At 32.5% G+C, this 20,833-nt stretch overlaps 2 protein-coding genes across 7 annotated transcripts in view; both read left to right on the plus strand.

Moving 5' to 3' along the window:
- LOC111702434 (ATP-binding cassette sub-family B member 7, mitochondrial) overlaps window positions 1-9,933 on the plus strand; it is a 23,039-nt gene extending 13,106 nt beyond the window's left edge. For 2 of the 3 annotated variants that reach the window (XM_023474111.1, XM_023474113.1), the window contains 9 exons: window positions 509-631; window positions 1,570-1,643; window positions 2,074-2,142; window positions 2,348-2,427; window positions 4,074-4,137; window positions 5,839-5,910; window positions 6,976-7,097; window positions 7,914-8,023; window positions 9,569-9,933. In XM_023474111.1, coding sequence (XP_023329879.1) covers window positions 509-631; window positions 1,570-1,643; window positions 2,074-2,142; window positions 2,348-2,427; window positions 4,074-4,137; window positions 5,839-5,910; window positions 6,976-7,097; window positions 7,914-8,023; window positions 9,569-9,696 — 842 coding nt within the window. In that variant the 3' untranslated portion in view covers window positions 9,697-9,933. Of the gene's footprint in view, window positions 1-508; window positions 632-1,569; window positions 1,644-2,073; window positions 2,143-2,347; window positions 2,428-4,073; window positions 4,138-5,838; window positions 5,911-6,975; window positions 7,098-7,913; window positions 8,024-8,982; window positions 9,026-9,568 lie in introns of all 3 variants that reach the window. The other variant, XM_023474112.1, reaches the window with a different exon arrangement.
- On the plus strand, window positions 9,875-20,832 carry LOC111702435 (probable citrate synthase 2, mitochondrial). Of its 4 annotated transcripts, none has more exons than XM_023474115.1 (14): window positions 9,875-9,982; window positions 11,567-11,699; window positions 11,961-12,104; window positions 12,474-12,551; window positions 13,076-13,225; window positions 13,425-13,540; window positions 14,850-14,925; window positions 15,464-15,572; window positions 15,878-15,969; window positions 17,262-17,386; window positions 17,703-17,809; window positions 18,710-18,818; window positions 20,014-20,137; window positions 20,616-20,832. In XM_023474115.1, exons 1-13 carry the CDS (start codon window positions 9,942-9,944, stop codon window positions 20,120-20,122), a joined length of 1,389 nt encoding a protein of 462 aa, XP_023329883.1. In that variant the 5' UTR covers window positions 9,875-9,941; the 3' UTR covers window positions 20,123-20,137; window positions 20,616-20,832. The 4 variants fall into 4 exon arrangements, with proteins under 4 accessions (XP_023329883.1, XP_023329882.1, XP_023329884.1 ...); XM_023474114.1 differs by having other exon boundaries at window positions 20,643-20,832; XM_023474116.1 differs by having other exon boundaries at window positions 20,649-20,832.
- Window position 20,833: the final 1 nt, after the last annotated feature.

The raw sequence follows: 20,833 nt of genomic DNA on the forward strand, positions 1-20,833 counted from the left end.
TTTTAATGCCTTATACAAGTCCAAAATATCTTGCATTGAAACAAAACCAGGGTTGTATTTTTCTCGAAAAATAATTTGTATTCTCCCCTTCTCCACCCCCTCCCCCCTTTGAAAATCATTTTTCCTCTAAATGATTTTTTGGGTTTTATTCGCTAAATAAATTGGGGAAAATAAATGAATTTTTAGGAAAAATCAATTAATTTTTGACTCAAAAGTATTAAACAAAAAAATGAAAACAGATGGGTTTTGATGCCAAATTTTCATTTTTTTTTGTTCTCCTAATGAATGATTTATGAAAAAATGTACGTTGTACACCCCCTGTAAATATCTTTTATTAAACCCACAAATGGTAAGCAAGAATTTAAAAAAAAACTCGCGTTTGTGAGATGTGTTTCTTCACAAAGTAGTTATTTTAGTGAAAAAATTACCAAAATAATTAAACTCGTGAAAGCAGTGCTAAAAATATTCATCTCCTCTTTTTACATATTTTAGTTTCTCTTTGTTTCAGTGACGGCTGAGAATGCTGCAATAAGTTTTGAGAATGTAACTTTTGAATATCTTCATGGACAGAAAATATTAAACCAGCTTTCATTCACAGTTCCTCCCGGCAAAAATTACGCTATCGTCGGAGGTGGGTCATTTTAAACAATCGTTCTCGAATTAAATTAATTGGAGAGGTCGCTGAACTACCTACTGCCGGGTTAAATCCAGAATCACCAATTCAAATCCTCATGAATTTAAAAAAAAATTTATTATAAAGATTTATTCACACACAAAGATATTAATACATATATAAATGGTGTAGTTTAAATTTGTTTAAATAAATTTTTTTTTGAAAATACAGGTTTCAAAAAGAAAAGAGAAAAAATATGCAAAATTATGCACAAATAGAAAACATTGATTTTTACTCACTACATAACATATTTATCATTTCAGTTATTACGTAATCATCGAATCCTTTAACATATAAATTATTCATTCTTGTATTTAAAAGTTCTTGTAAAACCGGAACTTTCCATTCATGTTCCAATGGGACATCAAAATATTTCATTTGTTTCTTAACTAACATTTTACTAAGATCCGAAGGATTTACAGAACAATCATTTGCAATACAAAATAAATTTCTGCCAAGAATTGTGTTGAGGTAATTTTTACATAAATTAGAAAGAAATCTAATGCAAAGCTTAGAACTTGCTTCAATAGTCTCATAGAAAGACACACATCTGCTAGCTAACATAGTTTTTACATGTAAACATTGTGAAATACTTTCAATCAAGTACCTATGCGTATCTCTAGGTACATTAAAAAGAATTCTAATAGCAGTATTTGAAACAGTGGTTTAAGATTTGAACCGGCGGTAGGTAATTAAGCGACTCAGCTCTATATCTTAAAATTCGGTCTACGAGGTATTTATTTATTATTGTTAAAGAATAATTTTTTTTCATAAGCTAGACAGTATTTAATTTAATATTGTAATTTAAAAAATCAAGGGAATATATATTCTGTAATTAATCTTTGAGACTTTATTACATAATAATTGAAATTTGAACCTCTGTTTAATATGTTAAGGATCCGGATCCGGGAAATCGACGATAATTCGATTATTATACAGAATGTTTGAACCCACTTCGGGAGATATTAAAGTAAGTTTAGACTGATCAATGATTACTAACCGTTATTGGAATAATCCCTATATCTTTGCACTGTGCGGATGTAAACCTTTGTTTCTAACTTTTACTATTTCATCAAGCAAAATTCATAGTTTGAAAAATTAAAGGTCGACGACACTAGGTTGCTAAGGTATCAGGTTTTGAAAATGAATGTTAAGTTCCCCTTTTCAACTTGTATAAAAGCAAGGGATATTTTGAGAAGTATTTAGCTTACAGATTGACATTTGTTTTAGTTATTAATTCTTGCATCAAATCATTTTAACAATCAGGGATTTTATTCAGAATTCAGATACAAAATGATAGAATTATTAGATGTAACACTCACATTCCCCACCACAAAAAAAAATATTTAAGTACGATGTTAAATATTGAGTTTAAAGTAAGCCTTGTGTTTATTGAATAGGTGGCTGGTAAATCAGTGAGCAGTGTTGAGTTGGAATCCCTTAGAAAAAATATCGCAATAGTGCCTCAGGTATTCACAGTCCTACCTTCTTGTATTTAATTTTTAGAATTTGTCTTTGATCCTTAAGTGATCCAATTAACTGTAAATTTTTCGTAAAATTCATCAAAAACGACTCTAGCATGCCAAAAGTAATTTAGTCTAATTCATTTGTGAAAAGAAAATTTACATCCGGTCCAAGATTTTTAACTAATTAATGTCTAAATTTTTTGTTTAGGATTCAGTTCTTTTCCATAACAGTATCAAACATAATATTGCCTACGGGAACCTAGCAGCTCCTGAAACAGATGTGTTCAAGTAAGTATAAACAATTATTTAGGGACATAATTTGAAGTGACACGCCGTGCAAAAATGAAAATTCCATATTTACTATTGTACCCGTAAAAACATTAATCTGATCAAAGTTTTCTTGTAACATAATTATGAATAAAGTTCCCTTGTAACATTAATCATTAAGTACTCTTGTAACATTTTTCTGACCAAAGTACCCTTGTAACATTTTTCTGACCAAAGTACCCTTGAAACGTTAATCTGAACAAAGTACCCTTGAGACGTTAATCTGAACAAAGTACCCTTGAGACGTTAATCTGAACAAAGTACCCTTGTAACATTAATCAGATCAAAGTACCCTTGAAACGTTAATCTGAACAAAGTACCCTTGAAACATTAATTAGAACAAAGTACCCTTGTAACATTAATCTGATCAAAGTACCCTTGAAACGATAATCTGAAAAAAGTACCCTTGTAACATTAATCTGATCAAAGTACCCTTGTAACATTAATCTGAACAAAGTACCCTTGTAATATTAATCTGATCAAAGTACCCTTGTAACATTAATCAGAACAAAGTACCCTTGTAACATAAATCTGATCAAAGTACCCTTGAGATGTTAATCTGAACAAAGTTTCCTTGAAACGTTAATCTAAACAAAGTACCCTTGTAACATAAGTCTGAACAAAGTACCCTTGTAATATTAATCTGATCAAAGTACCCTTGTAACATAATTCTGAACAAAGTACCCTTGTAACATTAATCAGATCAAAGTACCCTTGAAACGTTAATCTGAACAAAGTACCCTTGAAACATTAATCAGAACAAAGTACCCTTGTAACATTAATCTGATCAAAGTACCCTTGAAACGATAATCTGATCAAAGTACCCTTGTAACATTAATCTGATCAAAGTACCCTTATAACATTAATCTGAACAAAGAACCCTTGTAACATTAATCTGAACAAAGTACCCTTGTAACATTAATCTGATCAAAGTACCCTTGTAAAATTAATCAGAACAAAGTACCCTTGTAACATTAATCTGATCAAAGTACCCTTGAAACGTTAATCTTAACAAAATACCCTTGAAACGTTAATCTGATCAAAGTACCCTTGTAACATTAATCTGATCAAAGTACCCTTGAAACGTTAATCTGAACAAAGTACCCTTAAAACGTTAATCTGATCAAAGTACCCTTGAAACGTTAATCTGATCAAAGAACCCTTGAAACGTTATTCAGATCAAAAATGTGGAAGATATAGTCGTTTTTCTCAAGGTGTTTTTTGTTAATTTCTCAACTGTTTCCTAAACGAAAGAAATTTGCAAGTCACTTCTGCAGGGAAACCACAAATATAAAAATTAAACAGACGTGGATATCTATTTCAAAATTTATCAGACAATACTTTTAAGGGTATCATTGTAAATCGGGCATTGTCACTTTTTGCATACAGGGTCACAGATTATTATACAGACAGGACATTTCTTTGAAATTTCTTATCTGTGAAATTGAAATGTCCTATCTTATCATTTTGTTATCTATGAAATGTCTTTTCAATTTACTATTTCTTAGACAGTAATATTTCAAAGTCAGGACAATTTCTGAAATGTGTTTCTTTAAAATGTCCCAAGACCTTAATTTCATAAGATGATGAATAAAGTGTTTGTTTAGAGCTGCTAAAATGGCAGAACTACATCAATCTATTCTTAGCTGGCCTAATGGATATGATACGCAGGTTATATTTTTATCTATATAATAAAGCTCTTCGCTCATATGTCTGTATTTGTGTGTATATGTAATCATATGTTAGCTATAGCTGGCCAAACGGCTTTACCAAATAGGCTGACAATTTTTTCTGGAACCCTGAGGGAATATAGGCTTTAAAAATCTAAAAATTCGTTTCTTAAAGTTTCCATTTTTTTTCTTCAAAATTCAAAAAGTTAGTTTATGAATCTTTATGCAAAATTAGAAGTGTTGTAAATTTTGAGATGGAGACTTACGGGTTAATTTAATTCCACTTCGATAACCCATAGTAGTCATACCCTGCAGGGATAGAAAATAATATGCTTTGATATTTGTTGTGTTCATGTCAGAAAATTACTTTAAACTCTAGTTATTCTAATTTATGAATAATTTATTTTGCATAAGATAAAATCGCACCCTGATCTCTAATATTTCTCCTTAAATCTATTTACTTGAAATGTTTTGTTATCTTTATTGAAATTAGGTGGAAAAAATAATCAAAACAGCCAAAAGCTATTTTCCACCTAATTGCTTTATACTTGTACTGTTAATATAATCATCAATTTCTCGTTCTGTACACAGATACATGTATTTTAGCAATAAATTTTATCTATCTATCCAAGAGATCCAACATTGATCTTCAAATTTAAAAGTGCCCATATTGGATATCAAGATCAAGAGTTTAAAATTGACATAAATCATTAGCCACACAGAACTTACAATCTGGAAACATGGTATCATAAACCCAGGTGTTATATCATGCTACCACTCTAGTAGGCCGAGTCCATTAGCGCCTCATCCAATCAGGTTTCAGTCATGTGCTTGTTGTCTATTCTGAACCAATAGAAATTGATTGGCGGTAACATCTATCTTTCTATCTAGCGCATTATCCAATTAGAGATAAATCCTTATATCGGCGCTATAACAGTAAATGGAAATATTTACTTCTACTGAAACTATAGTGATACACTGTCACATATAGTCTACATAACAGTCTTAAGGGACTGTAAGCATAATTTTAAGTGACCCTCCACGGTACCCGTTGAAGTGTTGTCTGATAAGTTTTAATGAATGTTTATAATTTTAAAACCTTATCGTTTTTAATTGTGGTTTCTTAAAACTAAAAGTGACTTGCGCATTTCTCTCGCAGGAAATTATGCATTGTGCAATTATCAGAATTAGAAAACTTTTAGATCTAGAATATCTTTTAATTTACATTATTGATCAGATAAAGGTTTCAAAGGTATCATTGTGAATCAAGCTTTGCAATCTTTGCATGGAGTGTTACTTAAGATTACGCTTACATCCCCTTTAATGTTTCATGTTTTTCTTTTAACTATGATCCAAGAAATTACATATATTGATATTAGAATACTTTAAATGCTCGCTATGTTCCCAGATAATATTAAATTTTAAAATAATTATTAACATCAAGTAATTTAAGAAAGTCGTTTTTTATGTTTTTTTTCAGATTCTTTTTTCTGTAATCATTACTTCTTCATGCTTTTATGGTATTTTTAATTGAATTAAAAGACAAATGACCTGAACTGTTTTAATCTCGTTGCAAAAATCAAGATTTTAATCTAATACATTTAAAACTTATTTTTTAATTTTACTTTTTCTATTTAAACTTACTTTTCTCATTTTTCTTAATATTCGTAAAATTAATTTCTCAAATAATTTCAACGTTTAGGTTGGTGAACGAGGATTAAAACTGTCAGGAGGAGAGAAGCAGAGGGTAGCAATAGCTAGAGCTATTCTTAAAGTAAGCATTTATAAATCTTAATCTTTGTTTATTGAAAACTGATAATCTTAATTTGTGGTTTGTGTACGAAAGTGAATTGAAAAGTTGAACATCTCTGTGGTTCAGAAATAATTGAGAAATTATCAGTATTAAACCCTTTTTTAAGTTATAAAATCCTCTTCGTATTATTAATCAGATAAGAGATTTTGTGAATTGGGATTTGTGAATTGGGATTGCCCCTCTTTTGTGAAAACCAATTTCAAAGCCCATAAGATATTAAGGGGTTCCCTATAAACATTCACTCAAATAAATATGATAAGTTATCTCTCCAATTCTCAGTTTGATCTAATATTAACCCACAGTTACCTTTTTCATTTCTATTCAGATCAAATAAGTTATTGTCATCGTTAAGAGTAATTGGTTTCTAAAATAAAATAAAAATGCATGAGATAACAATCAGAAAGTTTTCAAATCAATTTTATTATTGTTATTGTCAAGAATAATTCGTTGTTAAAATGAATTTGTCATGTTTTGTTACTAATATATTAAATTTGTCAATAATATGGAATCCTAGAATTTTCCAATTATTGTATTTGATGATGCTACCACAAAATATTTTTCCCCCTAGCCTGGGATCCCAGCTTTTCCTGGAAACTTAACTTTCGCTATTAATGTCTTTCGTACCTAATTTCCCAATCAAAATGAGGCTAATTAATCCAATAGTTGTTGAGTTATGACTGGACATACAAACAGACAAATTAATAGAGAATACTTCTTTTTATTTATCGATGTAAATATATATAAAGGTAGCCTCATAAAACACAAGAATAGGCTAATTTTTTGCTCACATATAATAAATATAATTTTCAGCAAGTCTAATTTTTTCTTAGTTTATTAATGCAAAATGTATCAGATATACTCCTTTTCAGTTAGTAAACATGGTTGAACTGGTGTTGTCAAATCAAAAATTATTGATTATTATATATTTATAATAAATATAAAGGTATATATTATTATTAGTAGTATTTATTAATATATTTATATATGCATAATATTACTTATTGTTATATATTATCTTATATTTAGGACTCTCCTATTCTTGTATTTGATGAAGCAACCTCCAGTCTGGACAGTATAACTGAGAATAGCATCATGAAAGCGCTGGGTCAAGCCACCAAGGGTAGAACAAGCATTTGTATAGCACACAGGTATGTATTAAGTTTTAATACACATTCGTTTAAACAAAAACGGTTAAAGCCCATTTTTCTAAGAGAAGTTTTTGCCCGGTCAAGATTAATGAAAAGCTCAACCAAAAGTTGAGATTTTTCAAACGTGCAAAACTGTAATTCCTCTCAATTTCTTAGATTTAACTGTTTAACTAGGTACTACTAACACATTCCTCTACAGAAAACGTTATATTACTGTAAAAGTTTATACCAAAAAAGGATCGAAAACCCTCTTAAAGGGTTTGTAGGCGTAATTACTAGTGACCTTTCATCTGAAGAGGCATGTCAGATTTACAACGGTACTTTTAAAACCTTTGTTTGGTCAAGAATGAATTAGATATCAATGTTAATCATTTTAAAAACTGATTATTTTTTAATCGTGGGTTTTATCCGAGAGCGACATGCGCATTTCTGCTGCAGGAAAACCATGTAAGGATTATCTTCCCCATTATTGATCATGTAAAGGTTTCACGGGTATCTTTAAACACCGGATAGGCCCCGCTTTATATGGAGGGTCACTTGAAATTATGACTAGTATATTTAAGTTAATTCTATTTATTTATATATATACTCTGCTTGTCTGATCCAATAAATGTCAAATAACCCCAAATAGAGCATCAAAATTGAAAACAATTTTTTTGAAATGTGCCAAGTAGAATAGAAAAATCCGCTAAAATGCAAAAATAAAAATGGCCGACTTTCAGAGCAACAGTTTTAAGGTGAAGTTGTTAATAGTGTATTATATTTTTTAACTGTGAAGGTGATAGAATAAAAACTAACCCGTTAATAATTGTCTAGACTGTCCACTGTAGTTAACTGTGACGAGATCCTAGTACTAGAGAAGGGTAGAGTAACCGAACGTGGAACTCATCAACAGCTTCTGGAGATTCCAGGTTCCAAATATGCAGGTGAGTGTCCTAACCGATTCACAAGAATACCCGTATACTGTAGATCACGTCCATTTTAAAACAGTGGAAATATATGCAGAGGCGTAATATCAGTAAATTGGTTTCCAGGGGGGTTTCAGGCCCCAATGGGTGCTGAGCCTTCCCCAGGACAAATTCCTACGCCCCTGATATCTCTTCGATTTGTCTGAAAATTAAAACTTGTTAAGACAGGTTGCACTAGGATATGTAAAAGGTTTTGTTCTTTTTAAAGACAACTGAACAATGTTTAAGGATTAGTTGGACTAAAATTACTTCAATTGCTTAAAAATGTGTTTACTATTTAATAGCATAACTATACTGTAAATAATTAAATAAGACTAAGCCATTGAATCATTGATCACAATATTTTGAACAAACTGTGGCTTTTTCTTCTTTTTACATTAATTGATAAAAGCACCATTTTGGTTTTTTTAATCTGAGAACTTTAAGAACTACGATTTCAACTCTTAATAACAACTAATCAGCTTAAAATATAATCTGAGAACTTTAAGAACTAAGATTTCAACTCTTAATAACAACTAATCAGCTTAAAATATAATCTGAGAACTTTAAGAACTAGGATTTTAACTCTTAATAACAACTAATCAGCTTAAAATATAATCTGAGAACTTTAAGAACTAAGATTTCAACTCTTAATGACAACTAATCAGCTTAAAATATAATCTGAGAACTTTAAGAACTAAGATTTTAACTCTTAATAACAACTAATCAGCTTAAAATATAATCTGAGAACTTTAAGAACTAAGATTTCAACTCTTAATAACAACTAATCAGCTTAAAATATAATCTGAGAACTTTAAGAACTAAGATTTTAACTCTTAATAACAACTTATCAGCTTAAAATTCTCAGACATTAGTTTGCTTCTGTTTTGAACCTTTTTGATTTTTGTTATTTTGATTTTTTCTTCTTTTCCATTTAGAACTTTGGGATAGTCAGCAATATGTTGAAGACAAACAATGAAGGTAAAGTCCTTCGGGTAGAATATCAATCCTTAGATCAAACACGATTAATTGATTGATGGATCGAGTGTGACCGGAGTTGGATTATGATCAAATCAGATCATGAACAGGGTAAACTTATGTCGGAAACAACCATGCTAAATCTGTTATCGTGTACAGCTTTCTCTTGTAGTTGTTCCTGGTTTTGTCTTGCTAAACCAAATCGTACTGTATGATTTCATTCATAATTTAAAAAACCCGCAAAAAAGATTATTAATTCGTTATAATTAGGGTTTTTTGGGAGAGGGGGGTCCCAAAATTAAGTTGTATTTTTATTACTTTCCCCTCCCCCCCCCCCCTGCATACAGTATGCTTCTTTCCTCTACTCCTAAAGACAAGGAAAATTATTCCGCGAAATTTTTTGTTATTGTTATTTCAATTTACGATGAGAAAATGCTCCAAGATAAGAAACAAATAAAAAGTTAAAATAGAAAATGGATGCGAAGCAGTCTGAAAGCCTAGAATATAAAACTATGCCGATCATAGTTTTAAAATAATTGTGTTTAGAATTATGGAACTCCCAGCATGGTTCTGGAAGGCTGGGTTGGTACAAAGCTAAACCACGCTCACAGGATGTTCACGGTGTCAACGGGGCGGGACAGGAGGAGTACTCGGGCTGTGGTCACGCCCATTAATGAAGTCGTCTTTTCATGATGAATTTGTCCAATGTCAACAAAACCTCTTTATTCAATTACGTGTATTCTAAAAAGAACAAAATCGAAGAAAAAATCAGTTTTACGATGAACTCCATTTTCTAAGATTGTTAATATACTTCTTTAGTAATAGCTCATCCATAGGCGATATCCATTATTAATGTTAAATGTTTATTTTTCGATATTTTAATTTGTAAATAATTTATATTTTTATTTTCAGAGAGAAAATGGCTCTAGTCAGACAAGTTTGCTTGAAAGCCCTTCCCAGGTATTTATTTTGTTTGCCTTAGGTTCTTAGATTTTTATGTCAAGGGTTAGCAGATATCATTATGCTTAGGGTTAGCAGATATCGTTATACTTAGGGTTAGCAGATATCGTTATGTCAAGGGTTAGCAGATATCGTAATGCCAAGGGTTAGCAGATATCGTTATGTCAAGGGTTAGCAGATATCATTATGCTTAGGGTTCGCAGATATCGTTATGCCAAGGGTTAGCAGATATCGTTATGTCAAGGGTTAGCAGATATCGTTATGTCAAGGGTTAGCAGATATCGTTATGTCAAGGGTTAGCAGATATCGTTATGCCAAGGGTTAGCAGACATCGTTATGCCAAGGGCTCGCAGATATTGTTAAGTCAAGAGTAAGCAGATATCGTTATGCTTAGGGTTCGTAGACATCTGTATGTCAAGGGTTAGCAGATATCGTTATGCCAAGGGCTCGCAGATATTATTAAGTCAAGGGTAAGCAGATATCGTTATGCTTAGTGTTCGCAGACATCTGTATGTCAAGGGTTAGCAGATATCGTTATGCCAAGGGCTCGCAGATATTGTTAAGTCAAGGGTAAGCAGATATCGTTATGTTTAGGGTTCGCAGACATCGGTATGTCAAGGGTTAGCAGATATCGTTATGCCAAGGGGTCGCAGATATTGTTAAGTCAAGGGTTAGCAGATATCGTTAAGCCAAGGGTTAGCAGATATCGTTATGTCAAGGATTAGCAGATATCGTTATGCCAAGGGCTCGCAGATATTGTTAAGTCAAGGGTTAGCAGATATCGTTATGTCAAGGGTTAGCAGATATCGTTAGGCAAAGGGTTCGCAGATATCGTTATGCCAAGGATTAGCAGATATCGTTATGTCAAGGGTTAGCAGATATCGTTAGGCAAAGGGTTCGCAGATATCGTTATGCCAAGGGTTAGCAGATATCGTTAGGCCAAGGGTTAGCAGATGTTTTTATTTGAAGGGTTCACAGGTTTTATTATGCCAAGGTTTCGTAGATTTTGTAAATATTGAGACAACCAAAAAAAATGAGACCATTTACTACAGAATTGCAAGCTTTGGATTATTTACTTTATTTTGCATCTTGGGAAATTCTTAAGAGAGATAGAATTTATTTGTATGCATTTGTATGCATTCAAATGAAAAACTTAAAAACATTTAATAGGTAATTATCAGATTATTTAGTGTTGGGAAGGGGAAACTAATGATCCATAAAGGTTTAACCACGAAGAATGAGACTCTAATGACGACCTGATAGTCCGTAAATATAGCACTCTAAAGAAATAATATGGGTTTCTGCCTTTTTAGCCAAATTTGATGGTTTATTGAATTATCTGGCACAGAAAGAAAAGCCATAAGGATCCAAGAATAAAGGCTGGATAAAATTTGTACAGTCGTCTCTGAAGTCTCATTCTTTGTGGTTACCCTGATATATACAATGCAGGAGTTTTTATATTTGTATTTTCTCGAGAAAAAAAATCTTTTTACCCATCTAATTTTTCATTTTCATCGAAATAATTTTTGAATTCCAAATTTATAAAAGGTCTATAGTCTATCACTGTAACAATATGTCTTTCAGGCAGCAGAAGCTGTTGGTGAACCAGGTGTGCGCCGCCAGCAATGCGGCGGATCTTCGCTCCGCCTTGGCGGAGAAGATTCCTCAAGTACAGGAGGAGGTCAAGGCCTTCAGGAAGGAACACGGGAACACCAAGGTATACAAATTCAGAAATAATATTTAGTTTCAGGTCTGAAATCTACAATAAAGTGGCGAGGAGCGTCGAACTTTTTTACATTGAATGATGGGTTGTCTGCAATAATAATAATAATGGCATAAGACTCGTGCCATACAATGTTAGATAAACCCTTGTACTAAACTAGTTCTATCTTTAACTATTTACACTCATAAGTTGACCTTTTTTCAAGGTTTTTATTTAAATCCTGTTTTGTTCTGTATTTGAATGTAAACTTTTCAGGTTGGAGAGATCACTGTAGATATGATGTACGGAGGAATGAGAGGAATGAAGGGACTGGTAACTGAAACCTCAGTCCTGGATGCTGATGAGGGAATCAGATTTAGAGGATACACTATCCCGGAGTGCCAGGAGCTTCTCCCTAGGGTAATCATTAATTAATCTATTTATATTATTGGTTTGTGTGTTATTTAAACCTCATAGGACCGAACAGAAGGATTATGGCCGGTCAAAATAAAAAATTTTGCTTTAAAAAAGTTGGATGTTATAAAGTCCATGAAATATCGCAGTTTTTTCCGAAAGATAATGGTTGGAGATGAAGGTACTTAAAGAAACTAAATATACTACAGCAAAGAGGAGCGCGTCCCTGGAATCTTAGTCTTCTAAGTATAACTTCAGGATGTACTGGATTGGGTTGAGATTAATTGAGATCAAGAAGTAGTTTTGACTGATTTTATTGTTATTAATTGATTCCTTGATATTGATTGATAATTGATTTATTGATTGATTGCTCAGGCCCCTGGAGGTGGTGAGCCCCTCCCTGAAGGACTATTTTGGCTGCTGGTGACCGGAGAGATTCCCACTGCTGAGCAGGTTTGTTAAATACTTCCAGGGGTGAATTGAATATTTTCTTAAACTTTTTTTTGAGTTTTATTCGCTGAATTCGGGGGGGGGGGGGTAATATTTGGGTTCAAAGTATAAAAAAGCTAGAACTTATATGTCCAATTTTTTCTATTTATTAATTCTTAAAATTATACAATGCACACCCCCGAATACTTTATTTTTTTCCTTCAGTTTTTTTTAGAAATTTTAATGGTGTTATTTTTAATATCCCAATTCAGAAATTCTCAAAGTTCATTATAGAGAAGATCAGACTTACCTTTTTAACCTAAGCTTCGTCTTATCATTTTCCTTGATTAAAATCTTTGCAACGTGAATGTTTTTAATGGTTTAGTAGGACGTTCTGAACAAGCTCATATCATTTTTGTTAATTTGGGGGATTTTTCTCTGTAAAAGGGGAATAATTAGATGGAACATATTGTTGTCCAAATTTTCATTTTATTTCCCCATCTTAAACAATGTTCTCCCCTGACCAATAATAATCGTAAATGTTTAAGGTTAAGAGTTTGTCTGAGGACTGGGCTAGTAGAGCTGAGCTTCCCTCCCATGTTGTGACAATGCTGAACAACTTCCCCTCCCACCTTCACCCAATGTCCCAGCTGGTGGCCGCAGTTGCAGCTCTTAACTCAGAATCCAAGTTTGCCAATGTAAGGATAAAGGGTTTATCGAAGTACCGAGCCGAACTCTTGGCAAACAGAGCTGGGAAATTTTAAATGGTTGATATCGAGATTAAAGCTGGATTTCAACCATTTAAAAGTTTCCAGCTCCAAAATAACGAAATTTACCAAATTATTCCACTATTATCTACCTATCTACCTATCTAATATCTATATATCTATCTACTAGGCTTACTCCCAAGGAGTACACAAGAGCAAGTACTGGGAGACAACCTTCGAAGACTCTATGGACCTGATCGCTAAGCTTCCTGTTGTTGCTGCTACTATCTACAATAACCTTTACAGGTGAAAGGGACTGTGTGCGTAAATTCAAGTAATCCTCCATAAGAAAGATGGCAATGCCGTATTTAAAAAGGTTCCTTGAAACCTGTATCCGATCAATAATGTAGTTTTTCGAGGTTTGAGAGTTTTAATCCTGATATTTCCGATTTATTTTCTTGTAGTTAAAATGCCCAAGTCGCTCTTTTTAGAGAAGTCGTAATTTAAAATAATCAGTGTTTGAAATTATGAACATTGATATCTAATTCATGCTTGATCAGACAAAGCTTTTAATAGCACTTTAATCTGACGTTGTCATCTTTGCATGAAGGATCACTGAGAATTACGTTTACAGTTCATTTATTTTCAAATAAATTGAATCATGTTAAAATAATTAGGTTTGATTTAGTCTTACCCCCCATATTAGATAAACATTTGTTGTCGCAAAGGAACAAGATTCTGACGATGAACAGATAGACAAGGTATAATCCACGAATCAAAATCGATAATGCAGAAAACTCTTTATTTCCTAAAAAAAATAACGAAATGAATAATGATAAATAATTATTACAGGGTTTACAAATTTATAATGAAAAGATTCTTACGATCTATTTTCCTATTCGTGAGACTATCTGTCGAAAAGTCCGAAGACGCTTTTTATACATTAAAACTTCTGAAAAGATTGACAATTAAATGTTGATGAAAGTCACTAATTCTTTAAATAGAAATGTTTTTGTTTAACTTTGAAATGGTTCACAATTGGTAAACGTTTTAACTCCGTCATCGGAGAACAAGGAAGAAAGGCGGGCTGAAATTGTTTGGTTTGGACTCTTGACTCCGAGAGGAGCATTTAAGTTGAAGACGATATTACATGAACTGTGGGGGGGGGGGCTTAATGTTAATGGTTGACAACATTATATATATTAAATACTAGGCTTTTATGGCGCTTCGCGCCTATCTTTTATTTAAATTGTGAACATGTTCTTTTTGTTTCCATTTAAAAACAAAGAAGAAAAAAAATTTGCGGATTTTCAAAAAAAATCGCGGATTTTCAAGAATTTAAATTTTTTACAAAATTAAAAACCTCTAAAACACATTTTTTAAAAAATTTTCTCATTCATAAACCTTTCCTGTGGTCACGTGATGTCCCACAAAAAATTTGGGCCCGATCGCTTCAGCCGTTTTGACGTTTATTGGATACAGACAAACAGACAGACAAGCCAAATTTATTTATAGAAGAACTTTTTCAATTTTCATGTATAAAGATGAAAATATAATTGATAAAATTCTTCCTTTTTTAAGTAGTTCTCATTAAAATTTTACAACAATTGTTTAGGGAGGGAGCACCCCCTTGCCCCATCGATACATCAAAGGATTGGTCTTACAACTTTACCGAGATGATTGGATACAAGGTAAAATATTGGATTTGATTTCAGGTATTTATACTTTCTTGAAAAATCATCCCACCCCCTACCCCCTAAAAAACCCCTTTTTATTACCAGTAGTTAGGTTTAATTCGCTGAATTAAGGAAACAAATGATTTTTGAGGAAACCCATTAAAACTTCCTCTGAACAAAATCACGGAAACTATCATTGTTTTCAGTACTTGGTGTTGAATCCATTCATTGCTATTGTTCTCTGTTTAAGATAGATTGACAAGTCACACAGGGGTGCCCTGTATAATATATTTTTAAGAATTACCCATTCCCCATGCCCGGGGAAAATAAGTTTTCGAAGGCCAGAGGGAAAAAAATGACATTAGACATCTATCTATAGAGTATCTGACAGCCTTTTATCCTTAATTAATATTTTTTTACCCAATATTTTATTTAGTATTTCCTATAAATCATTTATTTCCCACCTTTAACGAAAATCCCTAACTAGGTTGCTTATTTTCACAGGATAGGGGGTACGACAAACATAAGGAGATGAACGATTTTCATTATTAAGGACGCAACCTTTACTGAGCTGATGCGTCTGTATCTGACTATCCACAGTGATCACGAGGGAGGAAATGTTTCCGCTCATGCTACCCATCTCGTAGGATCAGCACTCTCAGGTATTATCTCATAGAACTGTCCCAGTTAGTTTAAGTAACTCTTAACCCTGACTCCTACGGGATAATGGTTGACCATTTTGTTTATTTATTTTTATGAAGATTCCCTTCTTTGTCAATTTTGAATAAGATAAATCGAATTTCCTTGGTAGCCTAAAAAAATGTCAGCCAATTCAGCTGGGAAGCTAAAGCTAACAAATAAATAAATATATATATAATAATATTAAACATATGCGCGAAGATTATTATTAAATCTTGTGGGAATGGTGTACTTAGTTTTTTTAGAGGTATCATTAACTGTATTTTAGACCCGTATCTGTCCTTTGGAGCTGGTATGTGTGGTTTGGCCGGTCCTCTTCATGGCCTGGCTAACCAGGAGGTTCTCGTCTTTATGAACAAGGTTAGCACTAGTTACTGGAGACCAGGGGCAGAATTTAATGTACTTTATCGATATTAATATTTATTAATTATGGTCCCTGAGTCAGCTTTCGTCTTCGTGAACAAGGTCAGCTCAAGACAAGTAACAAGAAACCAGATTTTATAAATACCAAGACAATTTTTATCCGCGTTATTAGGTAATCGACTGAGGGAATGAGTACAGACCAGTATCATGGCTCAAATTTGTTAGTCAGTCCGACCTTAAGCTTGAACTATGGCTTCTTGACTTAATTTGATTTGAGTCACTTCTCTTAAACTGGATCCACAGTATAGGATAATAGGTTAAACTTAGTCAACACGGTTCAACTATGAATTGTGACTGCATATTCATTGAATTTGGCTGTTGACTATTTTACAAACGGATTGGTTAAGTTGAACTGACTTATCTTTGTGGTCAAATATATTCAGTTTTTGTCAATTTAAGTTAAGTTTTCCAGGTACAATGTTAAAGCTCTGATTTACTGGATGATATTGTCCATTTCTAGTTTATCGAGTCTAAACATTTCTTAATTATTGATATGTCGCTTTACGGAAATTGTCGGAAATTTTGTATGGAGTATGGGTAATCTTAAACGCTTGATCTCGATATCCAATGTGGACACTTAAATTTGAGGATAAATTCTTGATTACTAAATCAAAGCTATCCCAGAAGGGTATGGCCACCACAAGATATCGAAGAGGAATTAAATTAAGATTAAAATGCTTTTATTTTCTCGATAAATTAACCCCCTAACTCATTTTATTTCCCTCGCCTAAATTGGAAAAGATGTAAATGATATTTTGGGTGAAAAGAACTAATAAGTGCAATTGCCAGTTTTCACTTTTCTTTTTCTTTATATACACAAATCTTTTCACAGACCCACATGGGGAGAAGGGATTCTCCTTGTTATCTGTCGGAAAACAGAATATAAACAAAATATTTTACAATGTTAGCCTAATATGATATTAAAATATGAAGTTTAAATAATTCATTGTGCTTACATTGTCTCGTGCATGAAATTGTAAGTTGAAAACAATTCCCACATTTATGTGATTTTTGATTTCAAAAAGTATCCCTCCTAAAACCCTTAAAAAACATACGACGCAAACGTACAATATCTGGGTGAAAAAAAATAATAGCGGGGGTTATGATTTTTCAATAAAATATACACCGTTGATGTTGATGTTGATGTTGATGTTGATGTTGATGTTGATGTTGATGTTGATGTTGATGTTGATGTTGATGTTGATGTTGATGTTGATGTTGATGTTAAGGTGAAGGATGCTGTTGGTCTGGATGCTACTGATGACCAGATGAAAGAGTTTGTTTGGTCCCTGCTGAAGTCCGGTCAGGTTGTTCCTGGATACGGTCATGCTGTTCTTAGGAAAACTGATCCGAGGTAATATCATGGAACTTGTCTTTTATACACCATCCTCTGGGATCCACTCAAACCTGAACATGTTAACCGATCCAAGTAGCAAAATATCAACAAAAATAGTGGGAGGAGGGAAATTTGTTTAAGTGATTAATAAGCGAATATTTTAACCTTTTAGATAATTAAAACTGAAATCAATTAATGTTAGAAATAGTTTCTACAAAAAAATAGCGAGGATTTAAGTAAAAATTGAAAAAATAACTTTGGACTAGTTGGATCCGGATAAATTCCAAAAATTAAATTTTGCTCCTGTTTTTTTTCTAAAATTTTCTCTTTTTAGATACACCTGTCAGAGAGAGTTCGCTCTCAAGCATTTACCAGATGACAAGATGTTCAAGCTTGTTTCCCAGCTTTACATGCTGGTTCCACCTATCCTCATGGAGACAGGTAAACAGGTTCCCAGCTGTATATGCTGGTTCCACCTATCCTCATGGAGACAGGTAAACAGGTTCCCAGCTGTATATGCTGGTTCAACCTATCCTCATAGAGACAGGTAAACAGGTTCCCAGCTATCCTCATGGAGACACTGAACAGATAAACTGGTTCCCAGCTATCCTAATGGAGACACTGAACTGGTAAAATGGTTCCCAGATATCCTCATGGAGACACTGAAAAGGTAAACAGATTCCCAGCTATTCTAATGGAGACACTGAACAGGTAAACTGGTTCCCAGCTATCCTCATGGAGACTCTGAACAGGTAAACTGGTTCCCAGCTATCCTTATGGAGACAATAAACAGGTAAACTGGTTCCAACCTATATCCTCATTTCTCTTGCTGGCATATTTCATTTTTCGGTTTCTAAAAGAGCCTCTGCTAAACTTTTTAATAAACTATATTCATTCTCGATGTTTAGATCTCACAGTCATGGTTTATTCAAACTTCTTGAAGAGTTTTAATATTTCAGAATTATCCTACTTTATCCGTGGTATTTTAAAGATTGTTGACAAAATAACCGACTGTTTCTCAACGGTTAGTACGAGCGAACCTCGATTTTCCTTATATATAGTTGTACTGTTATGCGATGATATCATTATAAAAAAAGACGACTTTCGATCCAAGTTTGATTTATATCAATCTGTTGAACAGTACGGATACACTTAAAAGTCAAGAGAAGCTATCAATTAATAAAGATTCTCTTTGATTACTTGTAAACTTGTAATTCGAAAAAAGCTTGTTAAATTAAAATTTCATCTTCAGTTATCACTGTTTGCAGCATACATAAATACACATTCCACCTAGATAAATATTTTGCCGCTCTGTTTTACTTTGAAAACATATATTTCTAGGTAAGGTTAAGAACCCCTGGCCCAATGTTGATGCTCACAGTGGTGTTCTACTCCAGTACTACGGAATGAAGGAGATGAACTACTATACCGTTCTTTTCGGAGTTTCAAGGTAATATTTTGATTATAGGTGAAAATACGGTATTTTTTATACTCAATTTTGTCTAAAATGAGGTGCGTCGTAGACAAAAAAAAATGACAGCCAAAAATATTCAAATTTTTTCAGACAAAATCGTGTAATATTCAAAATTTTCAAATGTTTTTGACCTGTAAATTATCTTTCTTTGTAGTCCAACTTTCGGGCTTATACTATTAACAGTATTGTTCTTACACCCCCGATAAACGTCACAAGAGTTTTAATTTGAAATGTTCAAGAAAGTCAAAACCCTCTGAACTGAATATTTATGGATTTATTACCAATACCATAGATGAATGAATACTTTAACGTATCTAATTGCCTGTTAAAGGTGTGACAAACTGGCATTATTTTTCTTCTAAATTTTGCTCATCCATAGAAATTATAATCCCAACTTTTTTATTGTTTGCCACTGAATGGCTTTAATCTCATTATTTTTTTAACAAAAATTATACAATTGCGTGGGTTGTAATTTTTTAACCTCGTTTTTATTTTATTATCTAATAGCTTAAATGTTCGAAACGAAGTAGCGAATGATTATTTACAAATCGTCTAATGCAAAAAAAACGTCTTTCGTTGTTAACACGATAAATCTGAGGGAAAATAAAACATATGAAAAATTGCTACGACGTATGTTTACTGAGTTTAAGCGCAAAGTCGACGTTCAAAATCATGAATTTGGGTGGGTACGGTTTGAGAATCGAGCAAAATTTCTATCTTTATCATCGAAAATAATTAATCAATTATTAGTTTCTATAATCTCATTATTTTCAAAGATTTTTTGAAGATTTTCTGGAATTTTTATTGAAAAGACGACATTTGATGAATTTGTAGAAATTGGCGAACAAATTCATATAAAATAATAAATTCAATATAATGATGAAAACGAAATAATTGATTCTAACATTGATATTGACAAATTACTTTTGAGATATATATTATATATGTTCCTAAACATCTAAATAGTTAACTGTATAATTTTTACTTTATATTTCGTGATCGTTATTTAATATTAAAAAAACGATTCTGAAAACTTACCCACCCACATTCATGACTTTGAACGTAGACCTTGCATTCAAATGAATCCGAAAAAGATTTTCTACAACGCTGCAAACTCATTTCAACCACCATTCATTGCCGGTCTCTCCCTTTAAATATAAACTAAATTTAGAGCTCTGGGAGTAACCTCCTCCCTGGTTTGGGATCGTGCTCTAGGACTCCCCCTGGAGAGACCTAAATCCATGTCCACCCAAGGACTCAAGAAGCTGGTCGGAGCTTAGATAAAACACATTTAGGAACATTTTCTCATTTATAAAAATCTTAAAAATTCAACAATAAAATGTTTTTTTTTAATTTAGTATTGATTTTAATTTTTATTTCAAATCCTTTGCAAAATTTTTAAGTTTTAACAAAATTTTCTTTTTAAAATTATGTCTTCATAACCTTTTCATCACTTTTTATTTTCCTTTATAGAATTTTTAAAGTTTTTCCAAAACAAATTTAATTATTTATAAAAAAAACTTGAGAAATACAACCTTCACTCGATTTCTTATTTTTAAATTTTTAGTTCAAATCCCATTTACAGATTTCAATCCAGCGTTTGGTATCTTGTTAAAATTATGTCTAAATGGTATATATTCTGTTCACTACTTTTATTTTTATATGCAGAATTTTTCTCACAAAATTTATAACTCGAAATTCGTCAAGTCGTGAAAGATATCATAATCTAATTATCATCTTTTTTCATAATGTATATTAAGATAAAACTTGCAGAATGTTTTCTGAATAAGAATGTTCTAGACCTAGTAGTCACGTGATTGTCCTGAACCTTGTCTGTTGGCGCCATTTCTCTTCTCTGTTCCCAGAGTCGTGTTTTCTTGTAGAAAAACGCGGCAAAATTTTATGTATTATTGTTAAATGAAAATTTGAATAAACATAACTAATTCTTCCAGTAGGCCATAGAATCAATAAATGGGCAGTTATGATTTAAC

This window comes from Eurytemora carolleeae, unplaced genomic scaffold (assembly GCF_000591075.1).
Source record: "Eurytemora carolleeae unplaced genomic scaffold, Eaff_2.0 scaffold429, whole genome shotgun sequence".
Lineage (NCBI taxonomy): Eukaryota > Metazoa > Arthropoda > Copepoda > Calanoida > Temoridae > Eurytemora > Eurytemora carolleeae.